The 24,767-nt window shown below is 44.5% G+C and overlaps 1 protein-coding gene across 1 annotated transcript in view; it reads right to left on the minus strand.

Annotated features, from left to right (window-relative positions):
- Positions 1-24,767, minus strand: part of dscaml1 (Down syndrome cell adhesion molecule like 1) — a 504,300-nt gene that overhangs the window by 163,513 nt on the left and 316,020 nt on the right. Inside the window, exons 6-8 of the mRNA XM_068054032.1 lie at positions 20,610-20,885; positions 17,815-18,111; positions 12,465-12,737 (exon numbers count right to left, since the gene is read on the minus strand). Of these exons, the coding sequence (XP_067910133.1) occupies positions 12,465-12,737; positions 17,815-18,111; positions 20,610-20,885 (846 nt within the window). The remainder of the gene's footprint in view (positions 1-12,464; positions 12,738-17,814; positions 18,112-20,609; positions 20,886-24,767) is intronic.

Below are 24,767 nucleotides of genomic sequence, written 5' to 3' on the forward strand. Positions count from 1 at the left end.
TGAATGGAACAAAGCCTGCCTGGAGTGCAGGCACACCACCGCACCCCCACCCCCGACATCTGCTGCCAGGAGGCCGCATTCCAGGCTTCTGTCCAGTTCGCAATGTCACGGGGGCCCCAAAAAGTCAAATGGAAAATTCCAGTTGGCCTCTGATAATTGATCTTAATTAGCCTGCAACTTACCTTAATTGACTACCTGCCGCTTGTGGGCAGGAAGGGGAATTGGGTAGCCCTTCTGCCCACAATCCTGCCTCCAGGAGAATGGCCCGGAGGCATGATGGTGCCGGCAAACCAGCACAAAGGCCAGGGGCGCAAAATTACACCCGCCTCCATTCTCGCCCCCATATCAGGACAAAATAAAATCAGCTCCAGGTCTCCTGCTAAAATTTCTGCAATGCAAAATAAAAATAGTTGATTTTAATTCTTCATTTCAAACATACTGTAAGGCGAGTGATACAGGAACACTGATCACAGCGGCAGGCGGTAACATAGCCAAAGAGACAAAGGTTTCTGCTGAGCATCCTGGCATCACAGTGGAGGAATCGATTTGCTGTTTAGTGGAAAACAACAGCAGGACATCAAAAAGGCAACAACCACAATTTACACTGGGAAACAAACGCTCAGACCCCTATTAGTAAGACATAAGTAAATATCTTCTGAATATAGGGCCATTGGAACAACAGTAGGTCATCCAGCCGCTCAAACCTGATCTGTCATTCAATTATGGCTGATCTGTACCTCAACTCCATTTACCTGACTTTGCCCCAAACCCTTACCTAACAAATGTCTGTCAATCTCAGTCTCAAAAGCTTTATTGTCCCAGCATCCACAGCCTCTTGAGGGAGAGAATTCCAATTTCTAGCACACTTTGAGCGAAAAAGTGCTTCCAACTATATCCCTCCTAAATGGTCTCGCTTTAAAACCAGAACCCTCCCCCATGGTGGAGAATTTCAGAAAGTTACTCATTCATTTTTATCCCCAACTTGTTTTTTTTTCAGTAACAGAAACTGGGGCTCTTGACTTTAAAATCAAAAGCCATTTACGTTTTTAGTGTTTTAATAATTAAAATGGTGGTTGGCCTACTTAGTGTTTTGATGGTCATAGAATCATTTACGGCACAGAGGAAGGCCATTCAGCCCATCGAGTCAATGCCGGCTCTCCACGGAGCTATGCAGTCAGTTCCACTCCCCGCCTCAATCCCCGTAGCCCTGCAAGTATATTTCTCTCAGGCAGCCATCCAACTTCCTCTTGAAGTCAGTGATTGTCTCTGCTTTCACCACCCTTGTGGGCAGCGAGTTCTAGGTCATTACCACCCGCTGCATTAAAAAGTGCTTCCTCACATTGCATTTTTTGCCCAAAACTTTCAATTTGTGTCCCCTAATCCTTGTACCATTTGTTGGGAACAGTGTTTCCTTGTCTAACTTATCTAAGCCTGTCATAATCTTGTACACTTCTCTTAAATCTCCCCTCAATCTCCTTCGTTCTAAAGAGAACAAACCCAGCTTTTCCAACCTAACCTTGTAACTAAAATCCTCCATCCTTAGAACTGTTCTGGTAAATCTCCTCTGCACCCCCTCAAGGACCCTCACATGCTTCCTAAAGTGTGGTGACCAGAACTGGACGCAGTACTCCAGCTGAGGCCTAACCAGAGCTTTATACAGGTTCAGCATAACTTCGCTGCTTTTGTAGTCAATGTCTCTATTTATGAAGCCCGAGATCCCATATGCTTTGCTAACCACTCTCAATATGTCCTGTCACCTTCAAAGATCGATGCACATGCACCCCCAGGGTCACTCTGTTGCTGCACACTCTTTAGAACTGGGCCATTATGTATATATTGCCTCTCCCTCTCAGTGTCAGAAATATTTTATTTATAACGTGTGGTGTTATGCCTTCCCTACTACTTGCACCTCCAAGGCTACATTTCACTGAAGGAGGTGTGACAGGGAGCGGGAGGGCGTCAGGATTACATTTTGGTAGGGGCATACCAGGTGAGCAGTGCACATATGAAAGACTCTGTCTGAGGTCTGTGACTGCTTTTTAATTACATTTATGTTACCTAGACTACAATTAATTCTTAAACACAATGCAATGTTTGGCCTAGCAATAATAAAGTCCTTTCAAGAACACTGAACATTTCCTGGCATTGAAGGCTGCCTGCAGCAAGTGACAATGGGAGATTAAGCCCATCAAAGTCTTGTATTATCAGACCCTACAAAGGATACCGATGATGCAAGTAAAAATTACTAGAACCCTGGTGTTGGGCTCTGGCCCATTTTTTCTGCTCATTGGAGCAACTTGATTCAAACCCATAAACACGGCAAGGTGTTTAACAATGAACACCTGACCAAGCTCTTCAAAGGGATGCTGATAGGAGGATGGTTTTGCATCAAGGAAGAATGATGCAAATCTGAACACAGGTAGCTACTGAAAGCCAAACTTCAATTCAATAGAAAGTCATCAGCTTCCCTTTATCCATTCATTTTGTATTTGTTTGCACTGTTTCCTATCAATGCCAGTTGGACTGGGTGGTTTAACGGCAGGATGAGTTTCTGTGGATTTTGGCATTGGTCCCAAACTATCATACAAAGGAATAAAGAGATGGTTCACAGTTTTTAAGGGAAAATGTTTTTGTCTTGCCAACATTCCCTCATCCCTTCCTCTCCCAAAGATCTCATTTGATTCCAAAGGCACCAGGTGTCCTCCAGTACCTAACTCAGTGGCCACTATTCATGAATGGGCCTTGATAGCGATGGACAGCAGGCTATCTAACTGTGGGAGAAGCAGAGAAAATTCAAAACTATGTATTAAAGTAATCAGCTTGGAGAGTGGAATGTGAACGTTTTAAAACTCATCTCACTGAATCCTCAGACAAGAATAATGCAGATCGAACACTTCAACAGTGCAAGGTAGATTTAACTTGGAGTTGGCAAGAATGCAAAAAGATAAAGGATGAACGCCAGTGAAAGGAAATCAAATCAGGAGGAAAAGACTCAAGAACCTGAATTAAGGCAGGAAAATGGGTTTAGAGTATTACTGTCAGAGGTTGGAGTATTATTGAAAGGGTCAGAGTATTACTGTCAGGGGTCAGAGCATGACTGTCAGGGGTCAGAGTATTACTGTCAGGGGTCAGAGTATTACTGTCAGGAATAATCAGATTGTTTATCCCACCTTTCCCGGCAAAACTAAGCCTTACAAATAGAATAGATTCTTCAATTTCAATATATCAGGTAACATAGAAACACAGAAAATTTACAGCACAGAAGGAGGCCATTCGGCCCACTGTGTCTCTGCCAATATATGCCACAAGTCATGGATAATGTAGCACAATTTACCAGAATGATAGCTGCAAAATAAGCACTTCCCATACAGCACTGTACAACTGAGTTGGGTTGTGTTGAACAGTTCAAGAGTGAAACAAGCTAGGTGCCAGATATGTATGTAAATCTCATTCTTTCTTTCCACTGGTTATCGAGCCACCTTCAGTACCTTCCCCAAGTGACCATCATTCATGTGGGAGTCTGGGCAGAGACGATTTGGCTAACAATCTTCCAGCAGGGGTCATTTGGCAATTAGGATTGGGAAACTTGTTCCATTTTCTCCTCATTAACCCAGTAGTGCCAACACCAGTGGCCCTCCTATCAGTGCCTGGGCTGAGTTCAACCAAGTCAGCATAGCTGGTGATTGAAACTGGGGCCTTCTGGGCTGCATGACAGCTACGCGTTACCCTAACCAGCTGAGGTATCATGGAGAACCTCTTCTAGTCTTTTTAACATTAATGTTGTTCTGAACTATAGGGCTTGGCCCTTCCCTAGATTTTTCAATTAAAAAAACACAGACAGAGGGAATTCGTAAACCAAGAGCGTAACTCCCCACTATTTACAATTTCTCAATACTTACCATTGCGTTTCAAATTTGCAATAAATGGGAAGTATAAGTGGAGTTGGCCTTTCCAATAAAGCTTTGTGGGAGATTCACATTGGAGATGGCTGCTTCTTTAACTGCAGTATTCTACTAAAAATCCAAGCCAAAAACCATTTAGGATTTAATATCACTCTTTTGCTTGTAGGTTTCATTGAACACATTGTGCATTCAACGAAAGAACATTTGACAGTACATATAGGCCATGTTTCTCAATGTATTATGGGCTAAGTCAATGGCGATCGACCACTTCTACTTTCACTGCCTTAAACAGAACCCAAGGTTGAAGAGTATTCAGGGTTACAAATGAAAAGTGGGTTGTGTTTCCTGACTGCTCTCAAACATGTCCTTTTCACAATATGCAGGAGGATTTACAGATAGGACTGTCAATACTCACTACCCAGGCACGCCCACATAAAGTATGATCTCATGGGAAAGGCACAGAAAGATGCCTGCATAACCTGAAGAAATAATGAATTGAAGTTTATGCTCATCTCCTGAAACTCCTGCACTTCTCCTCCTCTCTCTCTGCCCCTTTAAGACACTCCCCCCACCCCTTGATCAAGCTGTTGGTCAGGCGTCCTAATACCAGGGAGACGGTGGTGCAGTAGTAATGTCACTAAATTAGTAATCCAGAGGCCCAGGCTAATGCCCTGGGGACAGGGGTTCAAATCTCAGCACAGCAGCTTGTGGAATTTAAATTCAATTAATTAAATAAAAAATCTGGAATTGAAAGCCAGTCTCAGTATTGGTGCCATGATACTATCAGCAATTGTTGTAAAAACCCATCTGGTTCAGTAATGCTCTTTAGGGAAGGAAATCTACTGCCCTGGCCTGCATGTGACTCCAGACCCACAACAATGTGGTTGACTCTTACCTGTCCTCTGAAATGGCCTAGCAAGCCACTCAGATGTCAATTAAGGTTGGGCAACAAATGCTGGCCTTGCCAGTATGCCCACATCCCATGAAAGAACAGAAATTAAAAAAATTCTCCTCCTTGGCTCAGTATCCATTTTCCTAATGCCTCCTCGGGCAGTTCACTTAGCTAAAGGTACGATATAAATGCAAGCTGCTGTTGCCATGCTGAATGTGCAGGGGTTGCAGGATAGGGATGGGGATGAGGAGTGCGGAATGCAGTCCGTTCCCCACTTCCTAGCCCAGGGTCCTTGAGGTCACTTGTAACAACCCTACCATCACACTAGCTGGGATTCAGCTAGAGGTCAGGGATCAAACTTGCGATCTCCCTAAACTGCATGGCTTAACTAAATACTACTGATAAATTTACTGAACCATGGAAGGAATCTAGTGCAACAATTTTTAAAGGCAAACCTTGAGTGCCATGTTCTACATCACAAAGGAGTCACTGAAGCATACAAAGAGTGAAAATCGGATATATATGTACCTCTACAATACCTACATACTGCTGTAATCTCGACACTGCTACCAAACATCTATCTCCACTATTCCTCTATATCTTGATCTATATATTCACCGGTAAATGTTTTATCATTCAATTGAAAGGTTTCTTTGTTTGAATGCTGTGTGTGAAAGCTAGCCGATACGACAGACCATCAAAGCCCGAAGGGAAAATTTGCTGTCTCTGAACAAATTAAATTCATGTCCCACGTATGCCAGCGAGTGAAGGGATGATTGGCACAGTGTAATAGTGGCAGTGCCAGAGCTTGGAATAGTTTATCATAGTGATTGCTGTGCAAACTGGCCATTGCAGTTTCCTCCAGTGAAAGTGTTACTTCGTCAAAGGCTGACAGAAGTCTGCGGAACCCTCCAGCATGCTTCACCTAGGTGCCAAATGCTGTATCTGAGTTGACTGCGATCTCTGATAGTCACCACTGCTGGGCGTCTAACTGCCACAGTGGTCATGTGTGGTCCACTGAATCTGTCATAGCCCAGGTTTTATTCAGAGAATTGCCTTAAAGACACAGACTCACAAGCTCCAGTGTGTGCCTTTAACACACTGGTTGTTTTAAATACCATAACTGGCTTCTTCTTGGCAATGACACTGGCATCTCTGCTGTGGCAGTGCCAAGCTGTATGCCCACCTGGATCATGGATAGTTTAACATGTTCTGACAGGAGTTTTTAGCATCACCTAGGTATTCTGTATGTATGAACCCCATATTATTAATAGCCTTGTTCTCAAAACATTGCTCACATCCTTCCTTAGCCTATTACATAACTACAGGTGAAACACAGAACTATTAAACTAATTATCACAATTATCCACAGCCTCCATTCACTCTCCCCCAGTTACCACTGACCCAATTATGCAACACCATTATTAAAACTGTTTCCAGCATCCACAACTTTGAGTATAGAACATAGAACATTAGAACATAGAACATTACAGCGCAGTACAGGCCCTTCGGCCCTTGATGTTGCGCCGACCTGTGAAACCATCTGACCTACACTATTATAGAACATAGATATGCTCTAGAAACTTCAGGAACATTCCACCAAAGTGATCAATTGCATTGGTTAAGCTAAAAACGCCCATTAATTAGCACTTAAAACCACAAGGAAACTCAAGGTGAGAATAGGACATTCAGCCCATTGAAACCCTTGTTCTTAACGAGCCAATATCTTGTCACAGAAACCAATTCATTTTGAATGAACCCCAAATGGTAAACAATAATGAACATTTAGCACCTACAGCATGTATTTAGGTAAAATAAATCTTTCTTTTGCCCAAACATGATGTACAGAAAGTGAGGGGGGGGGGGGGGGGGGGGGTCACCTTATATATAGAAAAAAATACAATGGCCAGGAAATTCCTCAGAGCCACTTCGGGTCCTCTGGCGCTACTTCACCGTAAATGCACCAGAAACTCTGTGAACACACTTCCAGCTGGGGGAGCAGGAACAGCTTTGAGGAATTTCAAGGGCAATATGCCTTTATCAGCTCACGCATCACGCAATCTCTTGTACACCTGGGCTTACTTACACTGTGGGGCTGAGATTCTGGGGACCCTGCTCCATGACTAGAAGTGGGACTTCTGCGGCCAACTGACTAGCATTGACCCTGTCCCCAAATGCTGGGGGATGGGGTCATTTTAACAATTGACTCATGTGGCTGATTGCTGTAGAGTCGCCATTGAGGCCCATGGAAAATCAGAGCGGCATCATCTATTTGTTTAGACGATCCCTAGTGGAAAGGATCTAGCATCGAACAGATGAGGAAGAAGCAACTCCAAATACAACTCCTAGCTACAAGCTCAGGAATAAAATGGGTAGAGGCCTATTCACTAGGCCTCACAGTCAGTTTGTCTCATTTGGACAATAATTTACGGGAAGAGTCTGGGGAGATGCGTTGGAGAGGGCTGAAAGACTTGGTAGGATAGTTAATTTGTCTGTTATCTATGTATTGAGATCTGGATTTTGCCATTGACACCTGAGGTTAGGATCCAAATTTGAAATTGTTTCAATGCTTTACCGCTGAGAGTTATCAGTAAACAGAGAAGGTTTACTAGACTAATACCTGGAATGGGCAGGCTGTCTTACGAGGAAAGATTGGACAGGCGAGGCTTGTATCCACTGGAACTTGAAAGAGTAAGAGGCGACTTGATTGAAACATTTAGGATACTGAGGGGTCTTGACAGGGTGGATGTGGAAAGGATGTTTCCCCTTGTGGGAGAATCTGGAACTAGGGGTTACTGTTTAAAAATAAGGGGTTGCCCATTTAAGACAGAGATGAGGAGAAATTATTCTCTCAGAGGGTCGTTCCTCAAAAGGCAGTGGAAGCAGAGTCTTTGAATATTTTTAAGGCAGAGGTAGATAGATTCTTGATAAGCAAGTGGGTGGAAGGTTATCGGGGGTAGGTGGAAATGTGGAGTAATCAGATCAGCCCTGAACTTATTGAATGGCGGAGCAGGCTCGAGGGGCTGAGTGGCCTACTCCTGCTCCTAATTAGTATGTTCATATCTTCCTAAACATTCTGATAACTCTTGGAAAACCAATTCTCTTTTCCAATGCGTAAATTACAATAAGTAACATGGTATAAATGGGTTTGAATTTCTGTTGTAGACAAATGACTCATTTGTTCTTACATCACACAAAGTTAAAGACACCGAGGGCAAGATTTTGGGTTTTGGGTCGGGACCTCAACATCAGGGTTAAATAGGAGTCCTGACCCCACACTGTGTGGGGAACAGTCACTTGACAGTGATTTTCCCTGAATTGGCCAATTGGAGAGCACACTCACTGTCCAATTCAGGATGGCAGGTGGGCTCTCAAAGCTGGAGGGCCAAAAGGAGGTTCTCCAGCACGGAAGGAACTGCAGCCTACTGTTTCAGGTAAGAGAAAGAGAGAGGGCGCCTCAGTCTTGAGGCACCCTCTCAGCAATGTCTAAAACTTTTAAATTTCAAAATGGCCACAGCTGCTGGGCTGCCATTGCAGAGCTGCACTGTGGTCATGTAGATGGGGAGGGCCTCAAAGTCTATTTGGAGCCCTGGCCTCCTGGTCTGCTGCCGAGAGGCCACCTCCAGGCAGCTGGTCTGTACACGACGCCGTGGGTGGCCTGTGGGCCGACTGCAAAATTCCAGTTGGCTTCTGATAATTAGCCTCAATAGGCCATTAACTTACCTGAATTGCCCTTCCACTCCCGATCCCACCTCCAGGAAAAGGGCCCAGGGGCAGGATGGTGCCGCATGGCACATCAGCTGGCAACTTGAATTTTCGCGGCTGCCTGCCTCCGCACTAAATTCTGCCCAGAGGATGCAATTAGGGTTTAAACAAATTCTTTAGAATTCTGTTCAATCCTACACTGCACTGCACATGTGTTTGGCTTCCATGTAAGAGGAACAAATAAGCATGAATGCATTTGAAATATTTTGTGTTTTAGGTTAATATAACGATCTAGGGACGGAGGAGGCTGGGGACAGGAGTGAGGTAAATCTGTTCTTTTTTAAAGTTAGCGAGTTATTGGCCTACGAGCTCTGACCCTTTGGACAGGAGCAACAAGGCCTAGAGTCTTAATGGAGATTCTGAAATGGGGTAAGTGAGGGCTGGACCGTTGGGACAGTCTACACCTGAACTGTGCTGGGGCTGGTGTTCTAGTGAGCTGCATAACTAGGGAAGTAGAGAGGGTTTTAAACTAAGTAGTGGGGGCAAGGGATCAAATTTGGGAAGATGTGATAAATCAAAGAGTAGAGACAAGGCAAGAGAGAAAGGTATTAATATGGGAAGTGATAACAGACCGTGACAGGAAGGGATAGAGAGTACAAATCTAAGAGTAAATCAGCAGTCAAGGCTAGAAGTTACAAAAATAATAAAAGGAGAAAACTAAAGGCTCTGTATCTGAATGCACATAGCTTTTGAAACAAAACAGAACTGATAGCACAAATAGAAATAAATAAGTACGATCTAATAGCCATTACATAGACATAGCTGCAGGATGACATAGATTGGGACCTGAATATTGAAGGGTACATGACATTTAGGAAAGCCAGGAAGCTAGGAAAAGGTGGAGGGGTGGCTCTGTTAATTAATGATGGTATTAGCTCATTGGAGAGGGATGACCTAAGTTGAGGCAACCAGGATATAGAAGCGGTTTGGGTAGAGATGAGAAATAATAAAGGCAAGAAGTCAATCGTGGAAGTGGTGTACAGTCCCCCTAATAGGAAACACACAGTAAGACAGAGTATAAAGGAAGAAATAATGGGAGCTTGTCAGAAAGGTACAGCGATCTGGTATTGTGCAATGAGACAGGATTAACTGATGACCTCACAGTGAAGGGGGCCCTAGGTAACAGCGATCATAATATGATTGAATTTTACATTCAGTTTGAGGAAGAGAAGAATGGATCCAAGACTAGTATTTTAAACTTAAACAAGGGCAATTATGAGGGCATGAAAGCAGAGCTAGCTAAGGTGAACTGGCAAATTAAGTTAAGGGATAGGTCAATAGAGATGCAGTGGCAGACATTTAAGGGGATATTTCAGAATACATTCAGAATAGATACATTCCAATGAGAAAGAAAAATTCCAAGGGGAGGACCCACCATCTAAAAAAGTTAAAGATAGTATCAAACTTAAAGAAAAAGCATATAATTGGGCAAAAATGGGTCGCAGGTCAGAAGAATTGACAGAATATAAAAAACAGAATGACGAAAAGATTGATAAGGAGGGAAAAATTAGAGTATGAGAGAAAGCTAGCTAGAAGTATGGACTTCATCCTAGGGTACTAAAAGAAGCGGCGAGTGAGATAGTTGATGTGCTGGTTTTAATTTTCCAAAATTCTCTAGATTCGGGGAAGGTTCCATTGGATTGGAAAATAGCAAATGTAAGTCCTTTATTCAAAAGGGAGGGAGACAGAATGCAGAAAACTATAGGCCAGTTAGTTTAACATCAGTCTTAAGGAAAATGCTAGAAGCTATTATTGAAGATATTATAGCAGAACACTTAGAAAAATTCCAGGTAATCAGGCAGAGTCAACATGGTTTTGTGATAGGGAAATCATGTTTAATCATGTTCATTGGAGTTCTTTGAAGAAATAACATGTGCTGTGGATAAAGGGGAACCGGTGGATGTACTGTACTTAGATTTCCAGAAGGTATTTGATAAGGTGCCACATCAAAGGTTATTGCGGAAAATAGAGGCTCGTGGTGTAGGGGATAACATATTGGCATGGATAGAAGATTGGCAAGCTAACAGGAAACAGAGAGTAGGCATAAATGGGTCATTTTCTGGTTGGCAAGATGCAATGAGTGGTGTGCCACAGGGATCAGTGCTGGGGCTGACGTGGATGAAGGGACCAAAGGTATGGTTGCTAAATTTGCTGATGACACAAAGATAGGTAGGAAAGTAAGTTGTGAAGAGGACATAAGGAGGCTACAAAGGGATATAGATAGGTTAAGTGAGTGGCAAAGCTTTGGCAGATGGAGTATAATGTGCGAAAATGTGAAACTGTCCATTTTGGCAGGAAGAATAAAAATGGATGCAGAGCTCTGAGATGCAGAGGGATCTGGGTGTCCCAGTGCATGAATCGCAAAAGGTTGGTATGCAGGTTCAGCAAGTAATAAGGAAAACTAATAGAATGTTATAGTTTATTGCGAAGGGAATTGAATACAAAAGTAGGGAGATTATGCTTCAGTTATACAAGGCATTGATGAGACCATATCTGGAGTACTGTGTACAGTATTGGTCTCCTTATTTAAGGAAGGACATAAATGCGTTCGAAGCAGTTCCGAGAAGGTCTAACACTCTAATACCTGGAGTGAGCGGGTTCTCTTATGTGGAAAGGTTGGACAGGCTAGGAAGTGCTTAGCAGGTCTGGCAGCATCTGTGGAGAGAGAAGCAGAGTTAACGTTTCAGGTTGTTGATCTTTCATCAGAACTGACCTGAAACGTTAAATCTGCTTCTCTCTCCACAGATGCTGCCAGACCTGCTGAGTATTTCCTGCACTTCCTGTTTTTGTTTTGGATTTCCAGCATCCACAGTATTTTGCTTTTATTATACTGGACAGGCTGGGTTTGTATCCGCTGGAGTTTAGAAGAGTAAGAGATGACTTGATTGAAACTTATAAGATCCTGAGGGGTCTTGACAGGGTAGATGTGGAAAGGATGTTTTCCCTTGTGGGAGAATCTAGAATTAAGGGTCACTGTTTAACAATAAGGAGTCACCCATTTAAGACACAGTAGAGGAGAAATTTTTTCTCTCAGAGGGTCGTGAGTCTTTGGAGTCTTCCTCAAAAGGCAGTGGAAGCAGAGTCTTTGAATATTTTTAAGACAGAGGTAGATAGTTTCTTGATAAGCAAGGGGATGAAAGGTTATTGGGGGGATAAGTGGGAAAGTGGAGTCAAGGTTACAATCAGACGAGCCATGATCTTATTGAATGGTGGAGCAGGCTCGAGGGGCCGAGTGGCCTATTCCTACTCCTAATTCGTATGTTCGTATGCAGGTTTTGCTAAATGCTGGGATAACCTAGATTCCACTCCTGTCTGTTGCTTACTCAAACTTTCTTGACAGAAGAAAAACACTTTAAAATCCTAAAGCTCAACAGACATAAAGGGAGAAGGAGATTATAAAAGAAAAATGGAGGAATGAGGACAAGAGAAAAGGAAAAATAAGACATTAATGTCACCTGATCATTCCTGTGACAGAAACAGCTTGCCAGTTTTTAAGTTGTCTTTGTAGTTTATAGTGGGTGGGTCTTTTTTGAAGAGTTGGGAAGAGGTTATGGAGAGATGGAGGGTGGGGAGAAGGGGTTGGGGGAGAAATGGGAGAGGGTTGGGGGAGAGGGGTAAGGGTGCAGATGGGAGGACAAAATGGGGGAGTAGGTGGTGGGGAGAGGGAGGTGGCAGTGTGGAAGAGGGAGCAGGGGATGGGAAGAGAGGAGTGGAGGAGAGGGGTTGGTGGTGGGGAGAGGAGAGGATAGGGGGTGAAGAGAAGGGTGGGAAAGAGGGGTGGGGAGAGGGAAGAGTGGGTAGACAGAGGGCTTGGGGAGAGCAAGGACAGGGCAGGGAGAGGGAGGAGGTGATGTGACTACTCCTTTCATGCACTACACATGCTTTCTCGTGGCATCTAACTATACCTTTAACTGCGACGTGGACCCTCTGACTGATGGAATGCTGCTGCTGCACCAGGACACTGCAGACGTACTCTCCCTCATCCATCCCCTTCTGCACATCCATGAGCTTCAAAGTGCCATTCTCAAAAACTGCCTGCCTGTGATTGTCCGGAAGCAATATTGAGTCTTTGTACCACTTGATTGAGTAGTACGGATATCCAATGACCCGACAGTTAATGAAAGTATCTCTCCCAGCAATCGCCGTGATGTTTCTCATGGAGCGTATACTTGGCGAGCCTGTGAAAAGAATTCCTGTATTAAAACACCAACAGCGGCATTCTATCACACTATACCAGTTTCCAGCTAAGTGACGACTTCTTGTAAAACCTATTTTTAAAGTGATGGCATCTCCTTTTTTCCCTTTGGACTTTAAAGCAACTAAAAGATACCACGAGTTTCAGTAAACAAAAGAATGCAATCTCTACAAACAACACTTACTTCTGAAATCACTTTTATCTCAGAACACAATGTTAGGGTTTTGGAGGCATTCTGTTTAAGGCCACAAACTCACTCTGGCAATTAGTAGGTTACCATTCATATCTGTGCATCACAGTAAGGCACCACTTATGGCATGAAAAGCAAGGCCAGGGTTTAAACTGGGCTCCTCTTGCACATTTCCAATCACAGCCTTCACCAAAGCATTGGCAGAGGCCTAAAGTAGGGTGTTTGCCCCATTCTCCCATTTAAAACCTCCCAACCACACAGCCCACCCCCCACCACCACACCCCACCCCCCCCCCACACTGCTTCAAGTGGGGCCATAGAGCAGTGTAGTTTGAAAATCTGTCACAACATCAGGTGCCAGGGCTGGTACGGGTGACCCTGGATGGACGTCCAGATAGATCCTGAGAGCTGTAAGGCATCAAATGGGAAAAGCGAGTTACAAACTGGCTTCATTGCACAAAGGATGATGAAGTAAAGAAGGAACAAAGACTGATTTCCATTTGTTACTGCCATTCAGATACTATGTCTATAATGGGAAAGGCAAAATATGCTGACATTTCCAATTTCACACTAACTGCACCTGTGGAGACAAGGTAAACAATGGCAACCTCTCTCATTGGCGATCTACTTAACATAGCTTGAGTTACCAGTGTTTGTGGAGCACCTTATCGGCTGATAACATTATATGAGCTCAGTACAAATGGCAGGAGAGGTTGGAGAAATACCAGCTCACAAGAGCGTAGCTGCTCAGGAAGAATGGTTAGAGCGATGGGTCTCTGTGGCCTTCAGTGAGTTGACGTTTACAGCTCTACATGTTTGTTGGGAGGTGCCTTGTTAGGTACAATGAAGAAAAATTGGGCTTTTGCTTTCCTAGGTTCATGTGTTCCTACAGTTGCTTTGTTCATTTGTTTCTGTAATAATCATCATAAAGCTTCAGGGAAATTTGGCCTGTCAGTTTATCTCAGCTGGCAGGTTGGAGGCATTAATTAGTCTATTGCAATTGAGGGATTAACTTGCTACTCTCAATTACCCTTGAAGGACCCAAGATAATGATCCCCCAAACAAGCTTGAAGTAATCACACTTGCCCAGCACCACAGTCAGAAAAGAAACATTCAAAATTATAAAAGAAATTAAATTAAAAGTCCATTTAAGGCAGCAAAATGAGGCGCTGTCTCTTTAAATTTGTTGCTTGCTAGAGCAGTCATCGGCATGTCTGTGTGCGATAAACCGTGAAGGAGGCCGAGGGGATGCCAAGCGTGCAATGTATGCGACATTAAAAAAAATTAAAAATCAAACTTTTTTTGGCGGAGTGGGGGAGGGGGGCCGGGAGCTTGTCAAATTTGATTTGAGAAACACCAGGCCAATGGTATGTGAAGCTGCCTCCAGCAACACTCAGCCCAGTGAGCAGTGGAGAGCTTTAGAAACAATGAAAGCTATTTTCACCAATCGTCTAGCATCCTACAAGATGCTTCACAGTATGGACCCTGTCGTGATGAGAAGCCTCAAGGTAACGCAGTGGTTAAAAGAAAAAGTGAAACCCTCAGAATTGACATTTTTATGAATATATGTGGGGAGGAAGCTGCACTGTTATCACTCCGTTGCTGCTATGTTCTGACCTGCTGCACCTGCCTGTAGTGCAGACCATGGGTAAGCAACCTTTTGTCTTCACAGTCCACGTACCATGAAGAACATTCTTATTCACTCAGGCAAATCTAAAACTGCAGCTAGCAAGAGGCCTCACTGCTCTGATTTAAGGTTTTTACACTAATGAGTTAAAAGTGCTAAGGATAGTCTTTTCCAAATTTTCAGGCTCACAAAATACAATCAAGGTGAGTGAGAAATATAAGGATTTTAATTTTAATCCACCTCACCGAGTACGAATGGGGCAGGTCACCTTTAAAATGAGGCATTCGGTCTTCAATCTGTTCCTGTGGGCCACCATTTCAGGCAGGTGGGCAACATAGATTTATGCAAATCGGGGGTCCCATCACAATACAGGACGGGGCAGCTGATTGCAGTCTAGGTGCTGAGGCACCCAGAGGAAAACTCAAACTGCTCCTCTCAGCTCTACATGAATGATTTTAAATCCAAAAACTCACCTTTTCGATGGTGGCCACTCCCTAGGCCCAAACCCACAGCATGTCAAGCTAAGCAGAACAGGCCCAGGGCCTGCATTGGCTCCTTGGGCCAACCCATTCTCTGAGGGCTCGAAAAGCAGGTGGTAGGCCCCTCATTTACATAGAGAAGGGTCTAACACCTATTTTAGGCAGCCACCAGGGGAGCCTGAAAAATTATCTGACCCAATTTTAGGTCGAACGTCATTCCGTCAAACTTGGAACACAGGACGTTGGTGACCAGGGGTTTGTCTTATGAAGAGAGATTGAGCAGTTTAGGCCTTTACTCTCTAGAGTTTAGAAGAATGAGAGGAGATCTATATATGCATATAACATGATTAAGGCGATTGACAAAGTAGACATAGAGAGGATGTTTCCTCTTGTGGGACAATCTAGAACGAGAGGTCATAGTTTTAGGATAAGGGGTAGCAGATTTAAAACAGAGATGAGGAGAAATTACTTCTCTCAAAGGGTCGTGAGTCTGTGGAATTCACTACCCCAGAGTACAGTGGATGCTGGGACGTTGGGTAAATTTAAGGAGGAGATAGACAGATTTTTAATTAGTAAAGGGTTGAAGGGTTATGGAGGACGGGCAGGAACGTGGAGTTGAGGCCGAGATGAGATCAGCCATGATCGTATTGAATGGCGGAGCAGGCTCGAGGGGCTGAATTGCCTACTCCTGCTCCTAGTTCTTATGACCAAAATTGAGCCTCATTGGACCTGTTTTACCGAATTTTATGCTCTGCCCCGCGATGTCTTTGGAGGCAGAGAAAGGTTATAATCTGGCAGTATGGTAGCGGGGGCAGGGGGGGTGGGGAGGCCCTACTACCTTCCCACCTCCACCCAAAGTAAGTCCAGGGCAAGAAGGCCTGTTGACGGCCTTCCCGCCCCGCCACCAATTGAGGCTCTTACCTGGGCAATTAATGCCCAATTAAGGGTCTCATCCCACCACCGCCGGTCCCAGCGGTGGGCAGGCTTGTTGCGGCACCGTCAGCACACCAAACACATCCAGGCCAGTTGCTTGCTGTCTCTGCTGGCGGGGTGCAGGGGTCCCTCGTTAAAATGCGCTTAGTGTCTGATCAAGGGACCCAGCATCAGGAAGGGGTAGGGGGGGGGGGGGGAACCTGCTGAGAGCCAACCCTGCCCTTGCTGCCGACCCCTCCTACACCACCTCCCCCCCTCAACCCCGGCGACCCCTACCCTGTGAAACCCCTCTCACCCCGACCCACCTGTGGCCTAGGCCCAAGACCCGATCGTACTGGCAGCAGCAACTGCCTCCGTGGTGGCACTGCTCAGTTAAAGAGCTATCAGCCTCTGATTGGTTGGCAGCTCTCAACAGGCAGTACTTCCATCATCAGAGGTCCTTAATCACAGGGAAGGCCTGCTAGTGTCCACTTAAGTGCCTAACTCGCTCATAATGAGGCAGGACTTCCCCAGAGGAGGCAACACAGGGCTCTCGTCGGTGCTTGAGTCGGTGGCCAAGACCCCTGTCACCCAGATAAAATCCGGCCCTTAATTGCGAGCTGCGAGGTTTAATTTCTATCCCACTGTGTCACCACAAAGTTGTTCATTAAAGAATGGTAGATTTAAAACTGTAGGTTACTGTGTTTTATTTTAAAGCTTCTTTTATCAATAGTTGAATCTAATGTAACATTGTAATGCCAACTTCAGTGTAACTTCAGCTGAATGGAAGAGTCCACGTTCAAAAATCATGCCAGTCATCTTTAACCAGGCTTAATTTGCGTTGCTTTACTCCAGGTGATATGTTAGTGCAAGTGGTGACAAGATAAAGGTTTCCCATCTCTCCCAGGAGTGTCTGGTACAGGATATAGTGAGGGCAAGATGTTCTGGATTGTGGATGCCCTTGAGGGACCAAGAGAAGATCCTAGGGTCAGTTATTGGCAGACTGCTCTGACCTAAGGATGGCCTTTCAAGAACACAGACATCTAGCAACATGTGATTTTATATTGTAAAGGTAGTCTTAGGAAAGCAGCATTCAAACAGAGTGTGCCAGCTACCGAGAATTATTTTATTTAACCATTCTGGGTTAAGAGGTGGTGGAGACCTGTAATTCCCATCGTCAGAAGAAAGGGAATCTGACTTTGCATCTTTAGTTTTAAGTGGAGACCCAACAGCAAATCATGAGACCTGCAGCAAAAAGTATCTCCCACGCCCCTTTTTTTCCAGCTCAGAGGTCACTATTTCTCTAGAGGTTGGGTCCATTACATTGCACCGTACCAACAAAATCCTGGAACTCCCTTCCTAACAGAACTGTGGGTGTACCTACACCCCAAGGACTGCAGCGGTTCAAGAAAGCAGCTCACCACCACCTTCTCAAGGGCAATTAGGGATGGGCAACAAATGCTGGCCTAGCCAACAATGCCCATAACCCACGAATGAATTAAAAAAAAATTACAAGTGTCTTGCACATCTCCAGTTGATGACACCCAAGATAACACAACCTCGAAGGTTGACTGCCTCGGATCATCTTATGATTGGGGACCAGTGTGCGTAGGTCTGAGGTAGGGGGTGGGGGGAAGGGTGTCAGGAAATAGCAGGCCTCATAAATAAACAGGGGAGGCAAATATGCAGTTATTGGTGATATGGATACATTCAGATGATGATTCGTTTATGAAGGAAACACAGCCCTTTGAAGAAAAATCAAACAAATGTACACTTGGAGTAAAATATCAGGTTAACGCAACACACTTAACAACAGAAATTATCCTATCGGATATTGAAAAGTAGACAGGCACCTCTTACGTTTATTCGCGCTTGATATTCGGCGCTGCCGACTAGATTTCTTGCTGCACAGCGGTAAACCCCTCCATCTTTGATCTGCGGGTTGGTGACATTCATGTGGCTGACGGTGGTGCCATCTGTCATGGTGTACTGGTTAGTCCGATGGCCAATGTCTCTGATAATTATCTCGTCGTCCAGTGTCCAGGTGAGGCTCGGGGGAGGGGCACCCTTGGCGGTGCACATGAGGGAAAACTGTTCACCCGGATTGACCACCTTTTCGCTAAAGGACGAGATGATTCGAGGCGTTCCATCTGCGGGGAGGAGGATAGAAAGATAAAATGAATCGAAAGGGTTCCTTTTTCATGAGTGAATCTGCCTTCACTGCCAGTGGAGCAATCTGTTGAGAGGAACTGCAAATGTAAAGTCCCAAATATTGCACTCAGTGTCCAATCATTGCCACCAAACTGTTGTGACCGAAACCACATCTGCCCGATGGAAATATATTAATTTCATCATATGGAACGTTATTTGAACGCTTACGGGACATCGAATATAATTTGTTTTAAAAAGATCACAGAACAGTGGCTGAAAACATGGCTGCACATTTGCATTCTAAAAGACAGTTGCATGGAGAGACAATGGGAGTGCTCCCTGCTCCAATTAGCCAGATGGGTTTTGTCAATAGTGATGTCAAAAGACATTGACAGCCATTGACTGTGTAAGAGCCAGCATTCCACCTCCCCCCACTGAGAGTATCTGGTAAGCTTGGAGGAATCTACAGGCCCCGCAGGAGAGGCTGTTTCAAACAGGAGCTAGTCACATGACTAATCTGCTGGCCAGCCTGGGGCTTTTGAATTGTGCCCGAAACAAAAAGGAAGAGAGTGCAAATGAACTTCAAGAAGAGAGCACTCCCTCTCTCTCTGTCTCTCTCTCTCTCACGCAAAGTTCCAGGGACCCACGGAAGTAACTTAAGCATCAAAACAGTAGACCAGCGAAACAAGTTGAAAGTGTGCACTGGGCCCCAATGAGAACTGCAAGACTTAACTTCAATCAAAGACTTTCCATCCAACCCAAAACCAGTAGCTGAACCCTATCTATACTTCAAACCTTTCCTCTTTAATTATTTCTCCTCCTCTGTTTCTATTTGCATTTGTGTTTATCGCGTGTGCATGCTAGCATGGTCGCATCGCATATTTTTAGTAGTTTTAACTGAGTTAGAGTTTTAAGGTTAATAAACTCACACCTTTTTTGTTTAAATCTGAGAAACTCTGTCTGGTTGATTTCTTTGCAATTACAATTAGACAGCAGTGAGCAAGGACTCATTGAGGGGAAGCTAAAAACACTGTGTTTTAAAAGTTAAACCCTGTTACAGCCCAAAGCAGGAAAAGGCCTAGAGGGGAGCCCTAGACCCCTTTCTCACCTTGTCGTAACACTGTTAACTGAAAATCAAAAGAAAATCTTTTTTGCCCATTGTGATAGAAGGATGTCAGTGTTGGAGAAATGGGACCAGGTTTTTACAATGTATACACCTGGCCGGGTTGGGGGTTGGGGCTGTGCGGTCCTGGGGAGGGAAAGAGGTCTGGTTAGTGGCTGGCCAGTCCAGGAAAGGTCCTGCTCCTCCTGTCTCCACAGAGGAAAGAAATAACCTTCCCTGCCGTCTCCTCCTGCTGATCTTTCCACTTCCACCCGCACACCTTCCCTGTTAGTTTCAGCCTGTTGGGAAAGTGCCAGGCCAGTGTTAAGATGGCTGTCAGGTCCCAGTGACATCGTCAGGACCTGGTCTGCCTATTTACAGAACGACAACAGGCCGGTGTCCTTGGCACATTCAATTTAATGTTGCAGTCAGCCAGATCAAGGAGTGAGGGCAGTGGGTAACCCTCCCACACCATTACGCCCACCCCACCTGGGTGTGGGGGAGAGTTAAAACTCCCCCCTCTCCAGTTTCACCATTGCGTACTCTGAAATTAGGCGAAGGATGGGCCGGATGCATGTTGATGGCCATCCACTATGCCCCATCCTCTGAAGTGAAGTCTGACTATACCAATGTGAGCTATTCTATTTCCCACACCAAGCACCCTCATGCCTAATTCTAGGCTGTTGGTTGCAATGGGCCATTTAACCATATGCACTTGCCGAACGTGCTCAAACTCATGGTACAGAGCAGAGATTTTCATCCCAGCAGATTGGGTTGGACATGGGCCCACAGACAAAGTGGAAGTGCGAGCCTGTCATATCACCAACTAACCGCTAAGGAAAAAAATAATTGCATTTCTATAGTGCCTTTCACAACCTCACGACGTTCCAAAGCACCTCACAGCCAAGGAAGTACTTTGGAAAATGTTGTTGCAAACGCAGTAGCCAGTGTGTGCACAGTAAGATCCCACAAACAGCAATGTGATGATAACCTGATAATCTGTTTCAGTGATTTTGGTTGAGCAGTAAATATTGGGGGCCAGGACACTGGAGAAAATGCCCCTGCTCTTCTTTGAATACTGCCGTGGAATCTTCTCTGTCTGCCTGAGAGAGCAGACGGGACCTTGGTTTAACGTCTCATCCAAAAGATGGCGGCTCCAACAGTGCATCACTCTACTCAATAATGCAATGAAGTGTCAGTGAAGAATATGTGCTCAAGTCTCTGGACTTCTATGTCAAGACAGACACCTTATACCTATTAAAGTTTAAACAGTGTGACAGTGCAGCATTGAAGACATGGCCAAGGCATAGAGAGGGTCCCAACTTGGAAGACATGGCAACCCCACTCATGAAATCCATCTTTAGCCCCGTGTTCTCTGCTTTTTAAAGTATGTACCTTCCAGCACTATGATGGAGAAGTCCTGCACCGTTTGGGATTTCCTGGTGGCAAAGCACTGATAGGCTCCTGAGTGACTCTTCTGTGCAGATGTGATAAGAAGTGTATCGTTATTGATTCCTCGAATAGAAATGTAACCATCGGGAATGATGAGCTCAGTGTCCCTGTACCATCTGATGACATACTCAGGAGAACCCATCACACCACATGACAGGATGACAGTGCTGCCAATACCAGTTTTCAGTTTCTTTGGAGTCACTGTTACCCTCAGTGGATCTGCAAAAGTAACAGACAAATAAAAAGAAAAAAGTTATTGAAGCAGTGTGGTACAGCAGCAAGCATATAGATATCTTAAACCTATACGCCCCACCCAAGACTTTTCTGAATGTGTACACAGGTCGTAAACTAGCTCTATGGAGTTCAAGTCCAACATTCGTGAAGGAACATAATGAAGCTTATCATAGAGTAGTGCAGCACAGAAGGAGGCCATTTGGCCCATTGGGTCTATGCTGGTTCTTTTGAAGAGCAATGCAATTAGCCCCACTCCAAGGATCTTTCTCCATATCCCTGCAATATTCTCTCCTTCAAGCATTTATCCAATTCCCTTTCGAAGGCTAAGAGTTAAACAGGAACTGCCTTGCTGATTGGTCAGAAACCCTCTCTGCTTTGCCCAATAGCTGGAAGCGGGTTGTGTGACTTAAAGAGTCCTTGACAAAGAATATTAAAAGGAGGGTGTTGGCCAGGGGCTGCAAGAAATACAGAGTCTGTTACAAACTGTTGCATAGCTCATGAACTGAAGTAACCCGAGCTCAGACACTGTTGAACAGCTCATGAACTGAAGTAACCTGAGCTCAGACACTGGCCTGTGCTGGTAAAAACCAGTTTGAACTAATTGATTTATATGAAAGACAAGGGAGAGATCACAGGAATAGAGCCTTATTTGGACACGGAGTGTTACCGGGGTCTTTGGGCCTGGGCCAATAAGGAGAAGATACGAACGAGGTGAGCAGGCCTAAACCAACGGGAAAGAGACAGCATAGCTCGAAGAGATAAGAAAGAGAATAAGTATGGAGAATCTCGGGCATAGAGCCAGCGAGAAACTCCGGAGACCAACCATCGCGGAAGTGGAAGACCCTACGTGAGCAACGCGGCGACGAAGTAAAAGAGAGAGAGAAAACAGAACGCCTGGCCAGCATCAGCTCTTCCCTTTTTCAGGTATTATCCTTTGTTTTCTGTGACTAGGTCAGGGAAAGGTCAGAGGAACCTAGTGGGTGTGCCTATCGATTCTAGTTAGCTTTGTTATTAACTGTATAACCCAGTTTGAGTTGCATGCTTTTGTCTAACCAAGTATATAAGCCTTATTCTTACATTGTACAACAACGTGAATAAAGTAAATTGATAGTTAAAGAAAGGACTGAGTTTCCTCCTCTTTGTACTAAGCCATTAACCGTAGCCGGTGGATTAGATGGAGGGTGACTCTCCTGTAACCCCGATATCCCAAAACCCAGCCTGAGCCTGAATTAAGAGGACTTAGTCCCACGTGACGGCCAGGATCAAGCGGGTGGAGGGAATAAAGGGGCCAAGGGGGAGTTGGCTCCGCGCCACGATTTACAAGGGGAAGCCAAAAGCTGAGTAAGGTAACCTAACAGTGTGCAAGCCTGATGTAGCCTGTTTGATTTTCTCTGACGAGTGTTCGTCATTTTAAAACATTTTAGTTGTTTTTTTGTAATGAATATCTGATTTCAGCAAAGATTTTTTCATATTCCTTCATGGGATGTGAGCATTACTGGCAAGGCCAGCATTTGTTGCCCATCTCTAATTGCCCTTGACAACTGAGTGGCTTGGTAGGCCATTTTGGAGGGAAGTTAAGAGTCAACCACATTGCTGTGGGTCTGGAGTCACACGCAGGCCAGACCAGGTAAGGACGGCAGATTTCCTTCCCTAAAGGATATTAGAGAACCAGATGGGTTTTTATGACAATCAATGATAGTTTCATGGCAATATTACTGAGACTAGTTTTCAATTGCAGATTTTTAAAATTAATTAATTGAACTTATTAATTGAATTCAAATTCCACCAGCTGCCATAGTGGGATCTGAACCCATGTCCCCAGAACATTGGCCTGGGCCTCTGGATTACTAGTCCAATGACATTACTACTATGCCACTGTCTCCCATCATGCCACCCCCACTCCCCACCATTCCCCCCCCCCCCCGCCCCCATTAACAGATTAATATGTCTCACACACAGTGGGAAACCAAATCCAGTGAAATAAAATTACATTGAATTTACAGCACAGAAACAAACCATTTGGCGTGTCAGGTCTTTGTTGGTGTTCATGCTCCACAACAATCTCCTTCCACTCTACTTCATCCCATATATAAATGGAATAATGCTGACCAGCCCATGATCTGGCCTTGCTTGTCTTCCAAAATGTTCCGACTCTCTAACGGGCTGAGTGCCTACCCTTTCAATGTCACAGAGCAGCTGGTGGTATAGCATTAGCCAATGCTCTCCACTCTAACGTCAGCCCTTGTATTACCATGACACCCAGTGCAATATCCACTCTTTCATGCATCTGGCAGACAATACTATGAGTTGTCAGGATAAAAGAGCTACCTTCCCATCTGCACAATGCATCACGAATTCTGGAGCTCTTGGCATGACAGCACTGTTGGAAGATCCAAATGCACCAAAGCGATCATGGCAATGCCCAGTGTCCTGCACTGACGTCCCAGTAAGTCAGTTATATTTGTTAAAATGAAATATTAAGCAAGTTATTTAAAAATTTATCTCATCCATAGTGCATTGTGTTCTGCCTGTCTAACCATGTTTCCCACCTCCCTTATTGAATCGATAAATGAGAAGAGGAATTTTAATTCCCCCCAAGATGAATGGGAGAGGGTTGGGGATATTAAATTGGCAAATATGTAGGCAACTCAAAATTCTGACTGAACTGAATCTGAAATTGAAGAGTACAATGGTGTGCCGATCCCCTCAAGCCAAGAAAGAAGCATTTCAGCTGAGTAAATGCCCCCTCACTCTCGTTGACTATACTTGAATAGTTGTTAAGAACAATCAAAAATCAAGAGGGGTACAGGCCTGTTGACTGTCCACAACACCTTGGGCAAAAAGACACCTAAACATTGGATACTCAGACATATGATTAATCCAAATGTTAGACAGGCACCACAGAAATTGTCCCTGAGGTCTGAATGTTACCATTTTGTTGAGACGGACAGGCATGTTACATTTTCAACATCCAACAAAAGCAAAAATGTGGATTTTCCTCTCAAAGTAAATCCAAATCGGTACAGTTCAGAATAACCCATCCAATGTCTGTCCTGAAACACTAACTCTATTTCTCTCGTCAGAGATACTGCCAGGCTTCCCAAGTATCTCCAGCATTTTATTTTTTTTTTCAGATTTCCAGCATCAGCAGTATTTTGCTTTTGTGTGTGGGACCTTGCTGTGCACTGCCGTGTTTCCAACAGAACACTAGTGACTGCACTTCAAAATTGCTTCATTTGCTGTAAAGTGCTTTGCGACATCCTGGGGTCATGAAAGGCGTCATATAAAGGCAAGTCTTACTTTCTATCAGATCCTCAGGACATACCAAAGTGCTTTACAACTAAAAGATTACTTTAAAATTTAGGCATTGTTATTACGTAGACAAAAGCAACCACCAATTTGGGCACATCAAGGTTCCTCTGATAGTATATTAATGAATCTGCTTTTTTTAGTGGCATTGATTGAAGGATGAAATGTGTTCAGGATATCAGGAGAACTCCCTGTTCCTCAAATAACAATGTCCGAAAACTCCCTCAGTATTGCTCTTATGACTAATGAGAACCGCATGCAATCTTTGCTCTGAAGTTATCATATTCAAGTTATATAAACACAGTTTTGCGCCACACAGTGTGAACGGCTAATATTTTTCTAACATAGAGATAGCTCTTAGAAATGAAGTCATTTCCCATGTAGGAGAATGTATGCTTCGCAATGCATCCTCAGCTTCTCAACAAAACAAAACAAAACCTATTTCTCCTCTGCCCCTCCCTCTTCACATAGAATTACAACACAGAAATGGGCCATTCAGTCCAACCAGTCTGTGTGGGTGTTTCTCCTCCAGATGAGCAGTGTCCTAATCCCATATGT

The sequence above is a fragment of the Heterodontus francisci genome, chromosome 22, assembly GCF_036365525.1.
Source record: "Heterodontus francisci isolate sHetFra1 chromosome 22, sHetFra1.hap1, whole genome shotgun sequence".
Lineage (NCBI taxonomy): Eukaryota > Metazoa > Chordata > Chondrichthyes > Heterodontiformes > Heterodontidae > Heterodontus > Heterodontus francisci.